Below are 18,676 nucleotides of genomic sequence, written 5' to 3'. Positions count from 1 at the left end.
AAGGTTACATGTGTTAAATCTAACATAATAGCCACTGTTTACAGAGTGCTTACTATGGGGCCAGACACTGCACTAAAATAAGCACTGAACAACACATTATGTCACTCAGTTCTAATAAAACATCTGAAGTTAGTAGTATCATCTCCACTTCACATATGTGAAAATTAAGACTTCGAGTGCTTAATTCACCTGTCCAAAGATATGCATCTAGTCAGTGGCAAAGCTGATACTGAAACAGGTCCGATTACAGGCCTATGATGCTAATGATTATGCTATAATGCCTCCAAAGCCTGTATTAAGGTGAGTAAAAATAATATACATCAATTAGGTACATAAGGTCACACAGTCTGGCTCATAGTAGTGACAATTCTGAGTAGAGGTGGCTATTTATGAAAATAACTGTACTGCACTTTCTCATCCCTAGCACCACATCACTAAGGGCCAGACTTCCTCCTCAGTGAGCTGGACCACCCCACACTGCCTCCCCTGAGACTCGGCCTCGTCGTCAAGGTGATAAGTGGATAATACAATGGGCCAGCAGCATGGTACAGACGAAGAACACTGAAGCTGGAATCCAAAGATCTCAGCTCCAGTGCTGGTTCCAAAATTTACTAGTCAAGGGGTCTGAAGCAAGTACTTTTAACTTTTTTTTTCCTGATTAATCACCTGATTAATCAAGGGGTCTGAAGCAAGTACTTTAACTGTTTTTTTTTTTCCTGATTAATCACCTGACCTAACTAACTAGCTAAACAACAAAACGGAAGTTAATAAAATTCATTCTGCCATCTCCGAGGGATGGCTGTAATGCTCAGATGGTAAACTATCAGCACAACTGGGGCTACCCCTGTAAGAACCACAAGAAGCTGTGCCCCCAAAACATACTCACCTGTGAACAAATGACCACCTGGAGAGAAATGTCACATCTAAGGCAGAGAAATGAAGCGATCATGGGAAATTCAGGACAGACGGAAAGGCAGATGGCACAACTATGGAACATGTGGTTCTGTGCCAACCTTAATCAGAAACACTGCATAACACAGCTGGATTTATGCATTAAACAACAAGCTCTAACAGTTTTCTCTTATACGATGCTAACAATCCCTCCTGTACTTTATCACTAACACACTACAATCTTGTAAGAGAAAAGATAACTTGGTTTATACCTTATTCCAGCCGCTGGCATGAACTGTGGTCTCCAGTGTACATTCCCGATATGCCTGATATGTCAATGGCCTGTAGAGATTTTTTTTAAAAGTCTGTGTCACAAAGAAGGAAAATTCTAAATTTCCAGATGAATAAACATACAGTCACTACTTTGCTGTTGAACTTTTTGCTAAAGTAACACAGATTTTTCAACATATAGTTTTCTATGAGACATGGCTTTTAACATTTGGTATGCATTTTTCTTTAAGCATTCTCTACAGGCTGAGATTTATGCTACCAGCTTGGGAAAGCAGTTTACAACATAAGAAGAGAAAAATATATAATAACAAATTTTTTACAATTGCTTGAAACTTATCCAACAAGGCTTCTACGTTGCAGATAAATATAAACACTTGGGTTATTAATACAGAATCAATAATAACAAATAACAAAAATTATCTCATTAATAAAATTGAAAGAACAAGTTAAACTTTTTAAAGGCAAAAAATGTAAAATATTTAAAAATTAAAGAGACATTGTCACTGGAAGACCTTTCAAACTGGGGACATAAGAAGTTGGAATAAGCAAGGTCAATAAACGAGCTCTATTTTTAACCTGGCGTCTCGTGACACCCAACCCGGGGGCGAGGCTCTCCTGATTATTCCCGTTACACAGACACGCGTTTCTGAGGGGATGTGAGTGCTGTGTCCTCAGCGTGGGCCTGTGTGCAAATTAACACCAACGACAAAGGCACTCCACAGCAACTTACACATGAAGGCACCAAGGCTCTTGGATAACAGATTTAGTAAAGATTTACCTACCCGCCCCCACTCCCCCCGCCTTTTGTTGGCAAAGAATTAACATATATGTAAAAAAGGAGAGGAGCCTTGCTTTTATAGGATTTTAAAATCCATTCCAAAGGCATTTTCTGCTCTGACCACCCCGGTCTGTGATCTCGTCAGCCTATGAATATTTAAGATTGATAACAGGTACACTTACTGGTAGCCTATTGCTATGTTTTATATTTTTATACATTTGTGTTTTATATTCTATTGCATACTAGGAAACTGAAGCTCAGAAAAGCTAAGAGACTGTCCCAGATCCACAGGGCTGCAAGCAGCAACACAGGAATAGGAATTCACACCCAATTAGTGCTGGCTCCAAAGGACACGCCGCTGCTCCTATTCCGAGTCAGGATTTTGAAATGGGCCACGACACACTGATGCCCCATGTAGCTAACGAGCATCTGGACCAGGGTAATGAGGTCCAATAATCCTCATTATTATTGAGGAACACACCAGACTGCAGAGACTTGCTAAAAAGAAAGAACCTACGACAACTCACCAATAATTTTTATAATAAATACATGTTCCAACTATAATATTTTCAACACACTGAATTAAATAAAATATATTTAAAATCTGTATTTAATCTTTTTACGTGGCTGCTAGAAAATTTTAAATTACATACATGTGACCTGCATTTTATCTGTTGGACAGCGTGTGGCTCTAGATGTTTCAGAAAACAGTTCTGATGACAAACGTATCGTTCTTTTCTGTAAGTCAATATAACGTAACAGCACAGTGACACTGAAGGAGTTAAGATACGAGGGATGACCGTCTTAATAAGATGTTATGTGCGACCTTCCTGCTATCGCACTGCCATTAAAGTAAGCGTAGAACTGTTTGAAGACCCGGGCGACACACTAGGTGGTTGTAACACAGGCCTGAAGCAGACACGCTACCGTCTAACCTGCCTATTGCTCCCTGCAGCACTGCTTGCGTGCATCAGTCCCTTCACGTCCTTTCCTGAACTGCCTGCTGCGCTGTGCGCCACGCGAGTCCTTACGGGGAGTCTATCAGGCTAAAGTACTTTAGCATCCTTCAGAATGAAACATGATTTGAAACATTATACGTACACACATATATCCACATAAAAGATCCAGCAGATTAAAACACTCAAAGGAAATCTTAAACGTAGAAAAATAAGTAGTTAAAAAATCAGCCCTATCTAATGAGCTACTGGAATTCAGCAAAGAAGAAAGAGGAGGGGAAAAACTTTTCTTTCTTTCTTTCTTTTTTTTTGGGCTGCACTATGCAGCTCACAGAATCTTAGATCCCCCGACCAGGGATCGAACCTGTGCCCTTGGCAGTGAAATGGCGAAGTCCTAACCACTGGACTGCCAGGGAATTCCAGGGGAAAAACTTTTCAGATTGCTGGTGCTTGGCTGTATGAAGAGTTCAGGATTAGTTTCCCTACTTTAACGAAACTGTTTGGGGGAATAAGTGGTATTTTCCACCTTAAAAGATACTGCCATCAACCTGTATAATACTTCTAGTTCATCATCAGTTATTTTCAGGATATTAATAACTTTTTGAAGTTGTTAAGCTTTTGGGGAAAACAAGACAAATATTCATCCAAGACTGTAGTTTTTAAAATATAATTTACTTTGCAGTGAAAAGATCAATTCGTCCTGTAGATCATGAAAAGGACTCCAAATACATATACTATAATACTGTTCTTCACATACATTGTACATATATAAAACTATAATGCTGTTCTTCGGAGAGCTCATAATAGCCCAGTAATGTTGAAATGAACAGAGAAGCTATGATTGAGTGAAATGACTTGACACAAATAGTCTGCATCAAAGCTGGAGACCATTTTTTGCCTTATGCTTCTCAGTTACTTTACTCCCAGTCCCAACTGCTTTTACAAGTTCTTTATGTTTGTATTGGCCAAACAGTAGGCTCCTTCAAATCTAAGATGAAAGCTCAATAAACAAACTACATGCAAGTATGGCTGCTCTGGCTTAAGAAGAGTGGAGCGGGCCTAACCACCTCCCCTCACCTCCTCACAACACTCTGAAAGCCACTGCTGTGCCTCCAAATTTCCTGTCTCAGTTTACTTCCCCACACCCAGAATCTTCTGTCCACATTTATTTTTAAACTTTCTATGTATAAAGTTACGAAAATCCAAATAGGACTTTCATTTTACTGTTTCTTATGTATAGCTGGGATTTTTACATTTGCTCATGTCACCAAAATATGCGGAAACAAACTGAATCATCCTTAAACCCAAATTGCTTTCTTCTAACAAACGGTAACCTAAAAGCTTTGCCTTTGTGAAAGTAAGGGATTACTTTACTACAACAGTAATTTGGCATCTGAATGTTGGCCCCTTGAGTGGAGGAACAGTCTTCACCTTGTTTTAGTCGTCAATCTTCATTAAACCAAACATTTTTTTAAATTCATACCAATCTGTTAATGATTCTCATCAAAGAATTAAGGGAAACAAATTTTTAAGATTTACAATAAATGACTTGGTTCTACTTAATATACTTTCACGATGAGCTTCTTGCCTTTGGCTTTAATAGCCAGCACGACAGCTAGGAAAGAAGTTCCCACAGTAGGAATGTGGCAGCAGTTCCACAGGTAGGTGTGCAACCCGAAAGTGTAGCAACATCCGGGACGCCCCAAATACAGACACAATGTCAATCCCGCAGCACAATGAATAAAACCCCAGTCATTCCACTTACGCTGGTCACGAGGGAGTGCTGGTAAAAAGTCGTCAGCACAAGTGAAACAGTTTGTGTTTACAACCGGTGAAAGCATTTGTTGAAACCTGACAGCCCAACAAGTAAACACAAACGGTCAAATTCATGCTGGAACAGTTAAATCACTGCTCAAAACGCAAACAGAGATGATTTGGGAAAGCCAAAAAAGAAAAAGTGAAGACAAGTAAGTGAGAAAAGAAGTGACACTGTTCACCTAAAACGGAGGCTTAAGCGCGCAGAGGCCGTGGGGACTCACCGGCTGAGGAGCGTCTGCAAGGCCCCGAGCAAAGGCGCCCTCAGCTCCTGCGACGCCTTCTCCCCGAGGTGAGCCAAGCAGTCCTCTACGGAGCTGTCGGGGTTTGCGGGGCTGAACACGGGCGAAGTGTGGCGGTCGAAGCCTGTGCTGGCGAAGGCTGAAGATGACAGAAGGAAAACCCAAGTTAATGAGCAGTGTCAGAAGCTGTGCTGTAAAAGCTCAGGGGGTTAAGATGCCAGCCACTGGGAACTAGCTAATAGTTAGTTATAAGCCACTTAAAAATGCCAGATAATCATTATGGGATATTAATGTTTCCTTTGAAAGGCCCTAAATTTAGAGGTTTGTTTTTTTTTTTTTTTAAGGAAAGATTTTTATGAAAAATCTTAGTTTCAAGAGAAGAAAAAGGCTAAACTGACATGGCAAAATACACAAACCAATTTTGTATATTACCGCAGACCCATTCAGTCAAAGAATGATAAATGAGAGCAACTCCCAGCTCTATCACCCCTCTCTTAAGATTTGTTTTTACCTTTATAAATGTGGCTCTTCTTAAACCAGATTCTAATCAGTTATTCCACCTTAGAGGACCTCATGACTTTCATTCCCTTTTAGAGTGAACTTCCCAACTCACAATCATGCACATGAATATATTTTAAAAGTATACAAGCTGCCCACTCACACAGCCAGCTTCTCCTCTGCTTCCTCACTCCCTGTTACACAGACACAGCCCTGCTCTAACTGCAGGAAGGAGAGGTCAGGTCATCCCTGGTCCAGGGTACAAATGGGAGGCAGGGCATAGACTCCCAGGAAAGCAGGTGGCTTGTACCCACTCCCAAGGGTTTATCAATAACCTCCATAAAGCATTTATTGCATTAATCCAAAGCTTGCTCCTAGAAGGCTGCAAATTTCACTAGAGTTAAGTATGTATTTCTTCAAGAAAGATATACATGGCTACAAAGTTCACAGATGCTGCACGGTCTGAGCAAGCCTGAGAACACCCACTCTGATGTTAGTCTTGGGGAATACAGGTTCAATGAGGAAGTGCATATAAGCCTTCGTTGCCATTTTCTTTTCTGCCTTTTGCCCATTTTGCCATGCAGTACTGTTATCAGAAATGGACAAGAATTAAAACAGAATTATAACATTAATCAGTTAAAAATGTCAGTAAAGGAAAATAAAAGAACATTAACATTAGGTTTCTGGATTTTTGTAAATTTCTATTTATATTTTTTCTTTACTAACAGGGAGCTGATTTATAAACATGATTTCTATTTTTTCTTGTTAAAAATTACTGGGCAGGGAATTCCTTGGCAGTCCAGTGGTTAGGACTCGGCACTTTCACTGCCATGGGCCCGGGGTTTGATCCCTGGTCGGGAACTAAGATCCAGCAAGCCGCGTGGCATGGCCAAAAAAAAAAAGAAAACAAAAAACCAAACAAAAATAAAAGAATAAAAATTACTGGGCAATACACATCTACACAAAAACTTGTACATGAATATTCATAGCATCATTATACATAATAGCCAAAAAGTGGAAACAACCTAAATATCCATCAACTGATGAATGGATAAACAAAATGTGCTGTATCTACACAGTGGGATATTATTCCTCATACAATGGGATGAAGTACTGATCTGTGTTACCACGTGGATGACCCTTGAAAATACTATGCTAAGTGAAAGAGCCAGTCACAAAACACCACCCAGTGTATGATTCCATTTACGTGAAGACCCATAATAGGCAAATGCACGGAGACAGAAAGCAGATGGACTGGGGATGGAGACGGGGGCTGGTGGGACTAGAAGTGGGAAGTTACTGTCAACGTATATAGTGTTTCTTTTGGCGGTGTTAAAAATGTTATCACTGCCACCACCATCTATAGCACATGAAAAATGAAAGCAGCACGCTTACATTTCTCCCTTTAGTGTTATTAATATAAAGATATCAATCATACTGAACGGAAAGTAGTACCTTAACATGACTGTTCAGTGCATTACTTAACACCAGAAAAGGTTCCATCTAATCTGTTGGGTATAGTTTAGAAACTTATAAACAGATTCCCCCAGGAAAGAAAGAGGTACTTTCTAGTTTCACCCCTATAATCCTAGACCCATGAAGCTGTGTAATGTTGTGAACCCTCCACTGTAAAAAAAAAAAAAAAAAAAAGAAAAGAAAAAGAAACCATACCAAACAGAACCCACTAATTAACTAGGAAAATAAGGATAAAGAGACCTTCAGAAATTTCTTTGTCCAGGGATTTTAGCTCTTCTTCAATTTCAGTTTTAACTTTTAATAAAACTTCTTGATCCAGAGATTGTGAAGCTATATCCTGTTGAACCCCTGAAACCAATAAGAAAGGTTACTAGTGAAAGAGGGGGAAAGAAAACATTAGAATATGGGTAGGATTTTAAGCATTAAGTCAGAAAATACAAAATCAAAACTCATTATCTTGACTAGGGGCTAGCAGATAACTTAAAGATGAGGAAGCTGAGGCCTGGGTAGGTTGTCCCACGACTATGGAGGAGCTGTGACTGGAATTCAGGCCAGTGTGAGTACAGAACCGCTAATGCAGGCTGTGTCCTCCTCATCATCTGGCTGGGCTGCTAGGAAGGAAACAGCTCAGAAACAGTTTTGACTTAACAGAAAAGGAAACCTACAAGGCTGTCTAGGTCAGTGATAATGTCTCCTGCAAATGACATTCACGGCCCCTTACTTTCACATCTTCATGCAAACTGCAGCTCAAGAGAAGGCCCATTATCATCAAAAGATTTATATCCTCCAAATTAAGAAAACCATGAATATACCAAAACTATAGGGCACAAGCTATTCTCATGCAGTAAAAGGAAAAGTAAGGTCCTGGTCTGTAGCACAGAATGGAGAACAAAGAGGAAGACTCCAAAGGAGAAAAATAAACCAGATGCTTAACAATTTACTAATTTCTCCTGCCCCAGATATTTGGGGCAGAGTGTCATCATTTCATCTAAAACACTGAATCCAACTATGATAGCTCACTCCTCCCATTCAGAATATATTTATATTCAGAATATATTTATTTTATATATTCCCAGTATTTTTACAGTTGTGTGTATCACTGACAAGTTTTATAAACAGAGGTTTTAGGCTTAAATATGCTTTCATCCTTTGCAAACAAAAAATTCTGAATTCAAAGATGAGCTTACTAATTTAATTTAGGTCAAGAAACTTATCAGAGCATCTGTAGGTCTTTAAAATTCATTTGAAAAATAAAAGGTTAAACATTTCTATATCTCACAGATTATCTGATTAGATTTCAACTTTCAAAGTTGACAAAAATAATTTTCCTTCAGACTACATAAAACACTTTCCTTCTGAGCTGAGACTAACTAAAATAAAACTCAGACCCTCAAAAGGTTTTTTTGTGGAAAATATAAAATTCCTTAGGTATTTCTAGTTGAAATGCAACAGAAAGGATCCCCTCAATGTCATGGTTAATATATATTTTATTTAATGACATTTCATTTAACATTTCTGCCTATATATGTATCTTAGTTGAAACTACATACATAAAAATTTTAAAACATTACCTAAAACAATATGCTACTAAACAACCAGTGGGTCACTGAAGAAATCAAAACGGAAATTAAAAAATACCTGGAGACAAACGGAGATAGAAACACAAGAATCCCAAATCCATGGGACACAGCAAAAGCAGTTCTAAGAGGGCAGCTTTTAACAATACAAGCCTACCTCAGGAAACAAGAAAAATCTCAAATAACCAACCTAACCTTACACCTAAAAGAACTACAAAAAGAAGAACAAACGAAGCACAAAGTTAGAAGAAAAGAAATCATAAAGATCAGAGCAGAAATAAATGAAATAGAGGCTAAACTCAGAAAAGATCAATGAAACTAAGAGCTGGTTATTTGAAAAGATAAACAAAATTGATAAACCTTTAGCCAGACTCATGAAGAAAAAAAAGAGAGGACCCAAGTAAAATAAAAAGTGAAAGAGGAGAAGGTACAATCCACACCACAGAAATACAAAGGATCATAAGAGACTACTATAAACAACCGTACACCAATAAAATGGACAACCTAGAAGAAATGGATAAATTCCTTGAAACATGCAATCTCCCAAGACTGAATCAGGAAGAAATAGAAAATATGAATAGACCCACTGCCAGTAATAAAATTGAATCAGTAATTAAAAACCTCTCCCAAAACAGAAGTCCTGGACCAGACAGCTTCACAGGTGAATTCTACCAAACATTTGGAGAGGAGTTAATATTGTACCAATCCTTCTCAAACTATTCCAAAAAATTGCAGAGGAATGAATGCTTCCAATCTGATTCCATGAGGCCAGCATCAACCTGATACCAAAACCCGACAAAGATATCACAAAAAAAGAAAATTATAAGCCAGTATCACTGATGAACACAGATGCAAAAATCTTCAACAAACTATTAGCAAACCAACTCCAACAATACACAGTACACTAAAAGGATTATACACCACGATCAAGTGGAATTGATTCCAGGGATGCAAGGATGGGTCAATATCTGCAAATCAATCAATGTCATACACCACCTTAACAAATTGAAGAATAAAAATCGTATGACCAGGGGCTTCCCTGGTGGCACAGTGGTTGAGAATCTGCCTGCCAATGCAGGGGACACGGGTTCAAGCCCTGGTCTGGGAAGATCCCACATGCCACGGAGCAACTAGGCCCGTGAGCCACAATTACTGAGCCTGCGCGTCTGGAGCCTGTGCTCCGTAACAAGAGAGGCTGCGATAGTGAGAGGCCCACGCACCGCGATGAAGAGTGGCCCCCGCTTGCCGCAACTGGAGAAAGCCCTCGCACAGAAACTAAGACCCAACACAGCCATAAAAAAAAAAAAAAAAAAAAAAAAAAAATCATATGACCATCTCAACAGATGCAGGAAAAGCTTTTGATGAAATTCAAAAGCTTTTATGATATTTATGATAAAAACTCTCAACCCATTTATGATAAAAAAAACTCTCAACAAAGTGAGTAAAGAGAGAATATACCTCAACATAATAAAGGCCATATATGACAAGCCCACAGCTAACACAAAAGACCCTGAATAGCCGAAACAATCTTGAGAAAGAAGAACAAATCTGGAGGTATCACACTCCTGATTGCAAACTACACTACAAAGCTACAGGAATCAAAACAACATGGTACTGGCACAAAAACAGACACAAAGATCAATGGAACAAAACAGAGAGCCTGGAAATAAATCTACGCTTATATGAGCAATTAATCTACAACAAGAGAGGCAATAGGGAAAAGATAGCATGTTCCATAAATGTTGGAAGGGACTTCGCTGGTGGTCCAGTGGGTAAGACTCCTTGCTCCCAATGCAGGTGGCCCGGGGTTCAATCCCTGGTCGGGGAACTAGATCCCACATGCACGCCACAACTAAGAAGTCCACATGCTGCAACTAAAATATCCCACATGCTGCAACTAAAATATCCCACATGCTGCAACGAAGATCCCACATACTGCAACTAAGACCCAGAGTAGCCAAAATAAATAAATAAATATTTTTTTAAAAAATGTTGGGATACCTGGACAGCTACATGCAAAGAATCAAACTGGAACACTTTCTCACACCATATACACACAAAAAAAACTCAAAATGGAGTAAAGACTTGTAAGACTTATAAGACCTGAAACCATAAAACTTCTAGAAGAAAAGATAGGCAGTACGCTCTTTGACATGGATCTTAGCAATATTTTTTTGGATATGTCTCCTCAGGCAAGGCAAACAAAAGCAAAAATAAACGGGATTACATTAAGCTAAAAAGATTTTGCACAGTGAAAAAAACTAGCCACAAAACGACAGCCTAATGAATGGGAGAAGATATTTGCAAATGATACTATCCAGAATATACAAAGAACACATACAACTAGACATTAAAAAAAAAACAAAAACTCAATTAAAATTGGGCACAGGACCTCAACAGACATTCCAAAGAAGATGGCCACCAGGCACATGAAAAGATGCTCAACATCACTAATCATCAGAAAAATGCAAATCAAAACCACAATGAGATTATCACCTCACACCTGTCAGAATGGCTATTACCAAAAAGACAATAAATAACAAATGTTGGCGAGGTCGTGCACTGTTGATGGAAATGTAAATGATACAGCCAATACGGAAAACAATATGGTGGTTCCTCAAAAAATTAAAAATAGAACTACCATACAATCCAGGAATTCCACTTCCGGGTATTATTCTGAAGAAAATAATTCAAAAAGAGATATATATATATATATACACACACACACACACACACACACACACACACACACACAGGCACCAATGTTCATGCAGAACTATTTACAATAGCTAAGATATGGAAACAGCCTAAGTGTCCGTCAACAGACGAATGGATAAAGAAGATTTGGTATATGTGTGTGTGTGTGTGTGTGTGTGTGTGTGTGTGTGTGTGTGTGTGTGTATATGTATATATATTGGGTTGGCCAAAAAGTTCGTTCGGGTTTTCCTGTAAGATGTAACAGAAAAGCCCGAATGAACTTTTTGGCCAACCCAATACAATGGAATACTGCTCAGCCATTAAAAAAAGCATGAAATCTTGCCATTTGTGACAACATGGATGGACCTGGAGGGTATTATGCTAAGTGAAATAAGGCAGACAGAGAAAGACAAATACCATATGATCTCACTTATATGCGGAATCTAAAAAAAACAAAACAAATGAGCCAACATAAGAAAACAGAAACAGACTCACAGAGAACAAACAGGTGGTTGCCAGGGGGAGAGGGGTGAGGGAGAAGAAAAAAAAACCCAGTAACTATGTGAGGTAATGAACACTAATTACCTTGCTTGTGGTAACCATTTCACAGTATATTTATATGAAACCATCACGTAGTACACCTTAAATATATGCAATTTTTAATTATACCTAATAAAGTTGATAAGTTTTTTAATTACATAAAACAGACACAGAGACTTCCCTGGTGGTGCAGTGGTTAAGAATCCACCTGCCAATGCAGGGGACACAGGTTTGAGCTCTGGTCCGGGAAGTTCCCACACGCCGCGGAGCCACTAAGCCCGTGCGCCACAACTACTGAGCCCACGTGCCACAACTACTAAAGCCTGTGTGCCTAGAGTCTGTGCTCCGCAACAAGAGAAGCCACCGTAATGATAAGCCCACGCACCGCAACGAAGAGTAGCCCCCGTTCGCTGCAACTAGAGAAAGCCCACACACAGTAACAAAGACCCAACGCAGCCAAAAAAAAAAAAAAAAAAAAAAAAAGAATCTGCCTTCCAATGCAGGGGACAAGGGTTTGATCCCTGGTCAGGGAACTAAGATCCCACATGCCACCGGGCAACTAAGCCCAAGTGCCACAATTAGAGAGAAGCCCATGCGCTGCAAAGAAAGATCCCGCATGCTGCAACTAAGACCTGACGCAGTCAAAAATAAATTAAAAAAAAAAAAGACAATCTTACGCAAAATTTGAAGACAAAATGTATCCTATAAATAAGGTAATCTTTGTAAGTTCTCATAAAGCATAAAAATCTATCTTTACATATAGGCTCTGTTTTTCCAATTTTTTTTTTTTTACTGTGGTAAAATACATCTAACAAAATTTACCATCTTAACCATTTTTTTTTTTTTTAATTTTAGCAATTTCATGTATCTTTATTTATTTATTTTATTTATTTATGGCTGTGTTGGATCTTCGTTTCTGTGTGAGGGCTTTCTCTAGTTGCGGCAAGTGGGGGCCACTCTTCATCGCGGTGCGCGGGCCTCTCACTATCGTGGCCTCTCTTGTTGCGGAGCACAGGCTCCAGACGCGCAGGCTCAGCAATTGTGGCTCACGGGCCTAGTTGCTCCGTGGCATGTGGGATCTTCCCAGACCAGGGCTCGAACCCGTGTCCCCTGCATTGGCAGGCAGATTCTCAACCACTAGCGCCACCAGGGAAGCCCCCATCTTAACCATTTTTAAGTGTACAGTTCAGTAGTATTAAATACATTCATAATGTTGTGCTACCATCCATCTCCAGAACTCTTTTCATTTTGTAAAACTGAAGCTCTAGACCCACTACACAGTAACTCTCCATTACCTCTTCTCTTCAGCCCTTGGCAAACACCATTCTACTTCTCTCTCAATTCTGACTACTCTAAGCACTTTATACAAGTGGAATCATACGACATTTGTCTTTCAGGAACTGGCTTATTTCACTTCCAGACTTGTAAGAAATCTCAAGTACTGCTTATAATTAGAACAGGTTTTCCTTTTAAAAGTAATCTGTAGTTTAGACGGCTCTACAACATCACTGATTAATATAATTACACTAGGTAAAGTGACTTCCAGAATATACGTAACATTATTAAAACAAGGCAAACACAGACTGGGGAATTATTTGGGGTCAACAGACTGGGGAATTATTTGGGGTCAATCTTATTTCTTTCACGGAAATTCTCTCTCTCCCTCTGGCTTCCTGGAAGGCGTCTCAGTAAAGGGGAAGGTAAGCTTTGGGGCCAAGCATTCCAGCTCATTACACGTGACTTTAGGCAACGAAAATAATCTTCTTGAACCTCTCCTCTTACGTAAACAGGAAAATAATACCTATCACAAAGAGAAGCTGTCAAGGGCAGTGAGATAAATTAGTTAAGCTCCACCACATCAAAAATGCTCAAAAGACAGTGGCTCCCACCCACCAATCCTTTTGACTCTCTAAAATGGGTTGTTACCATTGCCCAGTGATCTTTCCCCAAACCTTGTCCCTGTGAATAGAATCAGCGTATCATAGATTTCTAATCAATGATGCTCATACAGAATCTGCTTTCAGTACTCTAAGTCTGGACCAGCAGAAACAACCTTCTGACAGTTTAGATAATGCCAAAGGACATGAAGTGTCTGTTACAACACCAACAGTTACTCTCACTCTTCAACTGCTGCAAGAGAGAATGGCTTAATATCAATTGATCTAAAACTAAAATACAGGAACTTCCCTGGTGGTCCAGTGGTTAACAATCGTCTTGCAATGCAGGGGACACCGGTTCGATCCCTGGTGGGGGAAGTAAGATCCCACATGCCGCAGGGCAACTAAGCCCACATGCCGCAACTACTGAGTCCACGTGCCACAACTAGAGAGAAGCCCGCGCACACAACAAAGAGCCTGCATGCTGCAGACCCGATGCAACCAATAAATAAATATTAAAAAAATAAAACTAAAATATATTTTTTTCCTGAACACATGTCCAACAGAGTTTCATTAATTTATATTAAAAAAATACAGAATGAAAGTTAATTTTTTAAATATAAGGGTACATTTCACAATAAATTCATCTGGGAAGTTTTACCAGGAAGCTACAGTCCCCCCTGGTTTTCCAGATTTCCAGCAGATGTGACTGCCTCGAAGAGACTTGCCTTCAAACTTTTTCCGGCTCAAATAATCTCTGCCGTGCTCAACAATGGAAGAATTTTGATCGGTCACTGCCATGAGCTACAGTGAACACGGTGCTTTTAGGACAAACCCTTCTCTTACCTAGCTGACCCTCCTTCACGTGCACTCCCACAGCAGCAGCAGGGTGAGCGCCATGCTGAAGAGCTTGGGTGAGCCTTTTCAGTGCTGCAAAAACATCTCAGACTCAACATCGGCCAGCTTGCTTCTGACCCGTCCTTAATCAGAAATATAGAGCTCCTGAATATTTCAGACTCTTTCCAGGGAATACAACCTGCTGGAGGAACCTTTTTATAAGGCTTCCTGACATGAGAAGTAGTCCCTCCATTCCCTGCATTCTAGATTTTATCCTCAAATTAAGCTGGATCATCAGAAAAATCCCCAGATAATATTACCTATTTGTTATAACTGAGCTGCACTTTGGTGCCATTTCCTTAGCTTTTATCCACAATTACATTAAGAAAGTGTCTTGAAATGTAATACTGTATTTGATATTGACATTTTCTACTGCATTTCTTTGTGCCCTACGTAATAAAGCTCTAAGTGAAAAAACAATTCTCTTAAAGAATAACATTCCACTTTAAGGAAAATAGTATAGCTTCTGATTATGGGAAAAAAATCCTGGGAACTAAATGCAGTAGTCCCCTTTGTGGTTTCAGTTACCTGCAATCAGCCACGGTTGGAAAATACTGAATAGTAAATTCTAAAAATAAAATTCATTACTTTTATATTACACACCGTTCTGATTAGTGTCGTGAAATCTGGTGGGGTCCTGCTCCATCCCGCCTGAGACCTGAAACATACCCAGCATATCCAGACTGTATACACTACCCGCCCATTATTATAGGAAAACAGCAGTACACACGGGGTTTGGTACTAACCGGCACCGTTTCAGGCATCCCCTGAGAATCTTGGAGCATATTCCCCATGGATAAGGAGGGCCTACCGTACACCTTCACTTATTTTTGGCTCTGCCTCAGAAGCAAATTCACTGCTCAATGCTAGGATTACTGTATAGGACCCTACAAACTACATATCTATGATCTATTATTCTCACTATGGAAATGCAGAGTCTTCCTATTCTGACTTGATTGGAATTTATTTATTTATTCCCATTATGTATTAATTATAAGCCACATTAAATGATATATGGTAAGAAATTTTTAAAAATTAATTCCTCTTCCCACCCAGTATGAACTCACTGCCAATTTCTTCACTAACAAAAAAAGACATTTTTACCTAACCTGGACTGCTCTTCCTTTTCCTGATTATTTAATTCTGTCCACCCTGCAAGGACCAATTTTTAAAAATTAATTAATTAATTAATTAATTAATATATTTATTTATGGCTGCAGTTGGGTCTTTGTCACTGCACAGGGGCTTTCTCTAGTTGCAGCAAGTGGGGGCTTCTCTTTGTTGCGGAGCACGGGCTCTAGGTGTGCGGGCTCGGTAGTTGTGGCTCGCAGGCTCAGTAGTTGTGGCGCACGGGATTAGTTGCTCTGTGGCACGTGGGATCTTCCCGGACCAGGGCTCAAACCCATGTCCCCTGCATTGTCAGGCGGATTCCCAACCACTGCACCACCAGGCAAGTCCCAATTTTTTTTGGCCTCGCCGGGCGGCTTGCAGGATCTTAGTTCCCTGCCCAGGGATTGAACCCGGGCCCTCGGCAGTGAAAGTGCCGAGTCCTAACCACTGGACCGCCAGAGAATTCCCTGCAAGGACCAATTTAAGTCTCTCTACTTTTCCACAGTAACGTCACTGACTACTTACGTATCACTGATGTTTGAACATGTATATCATTTAATCTGTGCCACATACTTTAACACTTAAATATATACTGTCTTATATCATTCAATGATATTATAGTTTATTATCATTAATCTGACCTGATTACAAACTACAAACTATTTGAGGTAGTCCCTTTGTCCTAGACTTGGGTCAAGTAAGGACTAAAAAAGTACACGAATACTTGACAGCAATAGCTATCACTGTCACTGCGATGAAGACTCAAAGTATTAACAATGTATAACACGACAACTCTACTGGGAAGAAAGGACACTTAAAAAAAAGACAATAAAATAAAAGTTATAAATAGATTCAGAGGAATTAAAAAAAGTTATCAGTATATTTTGAGGCTACCTCAAATGACAAAAGTTAAAAGAAATAAAGAAAATGAGTAGTCATTTTATGTAAGAGAGTAAGAATACAGAACAACTACCTACACAGGACAGTAACGAGAACATTTATTTATGGTGATGGATTGTGACGGAGAACACTGAGGAGGAGGAATGGAAAGAATAAGACCTCAACCACCATCTTCAAGCTTATGAGAGTTTTCAGAAATGACTTGCCTAGGCTCAAATAAATTATACAGAAATAAGATTAGAAAGTAGATATTCTGATAAGTAAAATTATTACTGAATTCAAAAACATACGATTACAATTTTTGAAGTACAATGAATGAAAAATAAGGAATATTTGAATGTTTTATCTGCCATCTGCCCCTTTCAGGAAAATCTGCACACCTAAGACACATACACACCCTCACACCCATCACAGCACCATCAACACCACCACCAGGCCGCAAAGTAAATGACAGGAATGTCTTGGTTACCATATGCCTCATCCTGCCCGATTAAAGAAAAGCAGCTGATTAAAGGCGTACCTATTCTCATGAGACTAATGTGATGCTAATTACACACGACAAGTTGTCGTACTTGATAATAAGCCATGTGGAAAACCTAAACCAGAAAAAGTCTACTGCTGTCAGGATACAAAAGGTTATTTCTTTAATAACCAATGACACAGACAGATTCACTGCTTTTTCACTCAACCAACCCCCACCCCACCCTGATTTTCAAAAGCACAGAGCTACGCAGTAGCACCAATGCAGCATAAATCCTGCACTATAAACCCAGAAAAATATCTCAAAGACAAACAGACTTTAGTACACTAAATCCCACCCACCTCCGTGTCAAAGGAAGGGTCAGGTGAGTCAGCAATCATCATACTCCAGCCCTGAAATGCACTCAAAATGAATATCAGACCAACAAGCTTAGAACAGCTGTATGTATGGCCTAGACCTTCCAGAGCAAATGCTTTCTAAATCGATGGTTCCCCCAACTGGGGCACATTAAAATTACTGAGAGAATATTAAATAATAATGAAGTAATAATTAAAGCTACAGATTCCCAGGACCCAGTATGGCGCATCTGGTTCAGTAGGTCTGGGGCAGGGCTCCATAATCTTTGTTTTAATAAGTGTTCAGGCAATTAGACTTGACAAATACTGCTCTTGACAACCCAAATAATTATAACCAAATAATTATAATCAAATTATAATCAAATCAGATTATAATCAAACATCTACTGAATAGTACAGACAACATAGTTCAATTATTCATTCAATAGCAAAAACAAATACTCCAAATGATACCATACTGGACCAGTAAGTAAGAAACCAGATTTTTAGGAAACAAATTCTGGACTTCCCCGGTGGTGCAGTGGTTGGGAGTCTGCCTGCCAATGCAGGGGACACGGGTTTGAGCCCTGGTCTGGAAAGATCCCACATACCATGGAGCAACTAAGCCCGCGCACCACAACTACTGAGCCCGCATGCTGCAACTACTGAAGCCCGCGTGCCCAGATCCCATGCTCCACAACAAGAGAAGCCACTGCAATGAGAAGCCTGTGCACCGCAGTGAAGAGTAGCCCCTGCTCGCCACAACTAGAGAAAGCTCACGCACAGCAACGAAGACCCAACACAGCTAAAAAAGAAAAAAAAAAAAAAAAAGAAACAATGAAATTCCAAAATAGTCAATCACAACAGTAGTTTTCAGGCTCCAGTGTTACCACATCCCCAGCTATCCTGCAGATTAGGGGAGAGATTTGAGGAAGGACGGATTTTAAAGAGAAGAATGCAAAGAAAATCCAACGAGCACCCACTCAAACTCTGGGTTCATAGTAGTCAGGATCAAACATCTCCTGTTCCTGATAGAAAGAATGTAAAAAAATTAAACAGTACACATCTCTGGAAATAATGAATTGTGAACAACTACTGGGATCGGGTTATGAGAATCTGTCTTGAAAAATTGATTTGAGATGGTGATACTCCCCAAAGTGATCTACAGATTCAATGTAATCCCTATCAAAACTCCAACTGCAGGGCTTCCCTGGTGGCGCAGTGGTTAAGAATCCACCTGCCAATGCAGGGGACAGAGGTTCGAGCCCTGGTCCGGGAAGATCCCACATGCCGCAGAGCAACTAATCCCATGTGC

General features: G+C 39.7%; 1 protein-coding gene across 4 annotated transcripts in view; it reads right to left on the bottom strand.

Annotated features, from left to right (window-relative positions):
• Positions 1 to 18,676, bottom strand: part of BCL2L13 (BCL2 like 13) — a 60,918-nt gene that overhangs the window by 15,585 nt on the left and 26,657 nt on the right. Inside the window, exons 3-5 of one of the 4 annotated variants that reach the window (XM_061206101.1) lie at positions 7,188 to 7,295; positions 4,956 to 5,112; positions 1,164 to 1,233 (exon numbers count right to left, since the gene is read on the bottom strand). In XM_061206101.1, the coding sequence (XP_061062084.1) occupies positions 1,164 to 1,233; positions 4,956 to 5,112; positions 7,188 to 7,295 (335 nt within the window). Of the gene's footprint in view, positions 1 to 1,163; positions 1,234 to 4,955; positions 5,113 to 7,187; positions 7,296 to 18,676 lie in introns of those variants that run through there. The other 3 variants (XM_061206104.1, XM_061206102.1, XM_061206103.1) reach the window with 3 other exon arrangements.

The sequence above is a fragment of the Eubalaena glacialis genome, chromosome 11 (genome assembly GCF_028564815.1).
Source record: "Eubalaena glacialis isolate mEubGla1 chromosome 11, mEubGla1.1.hap2.+ XY, whole genome shotgun sequence".
Taxonomy (NCBI): Eukaryota; Metazoa; Chordata; class Mammalia; order Artiodactyla; family Balaenidae; genus Eubalaena; species Eubalaena glacialis.
Note: the sequence above shows the minus strand (reverse complement) of the source record. Positions and strands in the feature narration are given on the sequence as shown.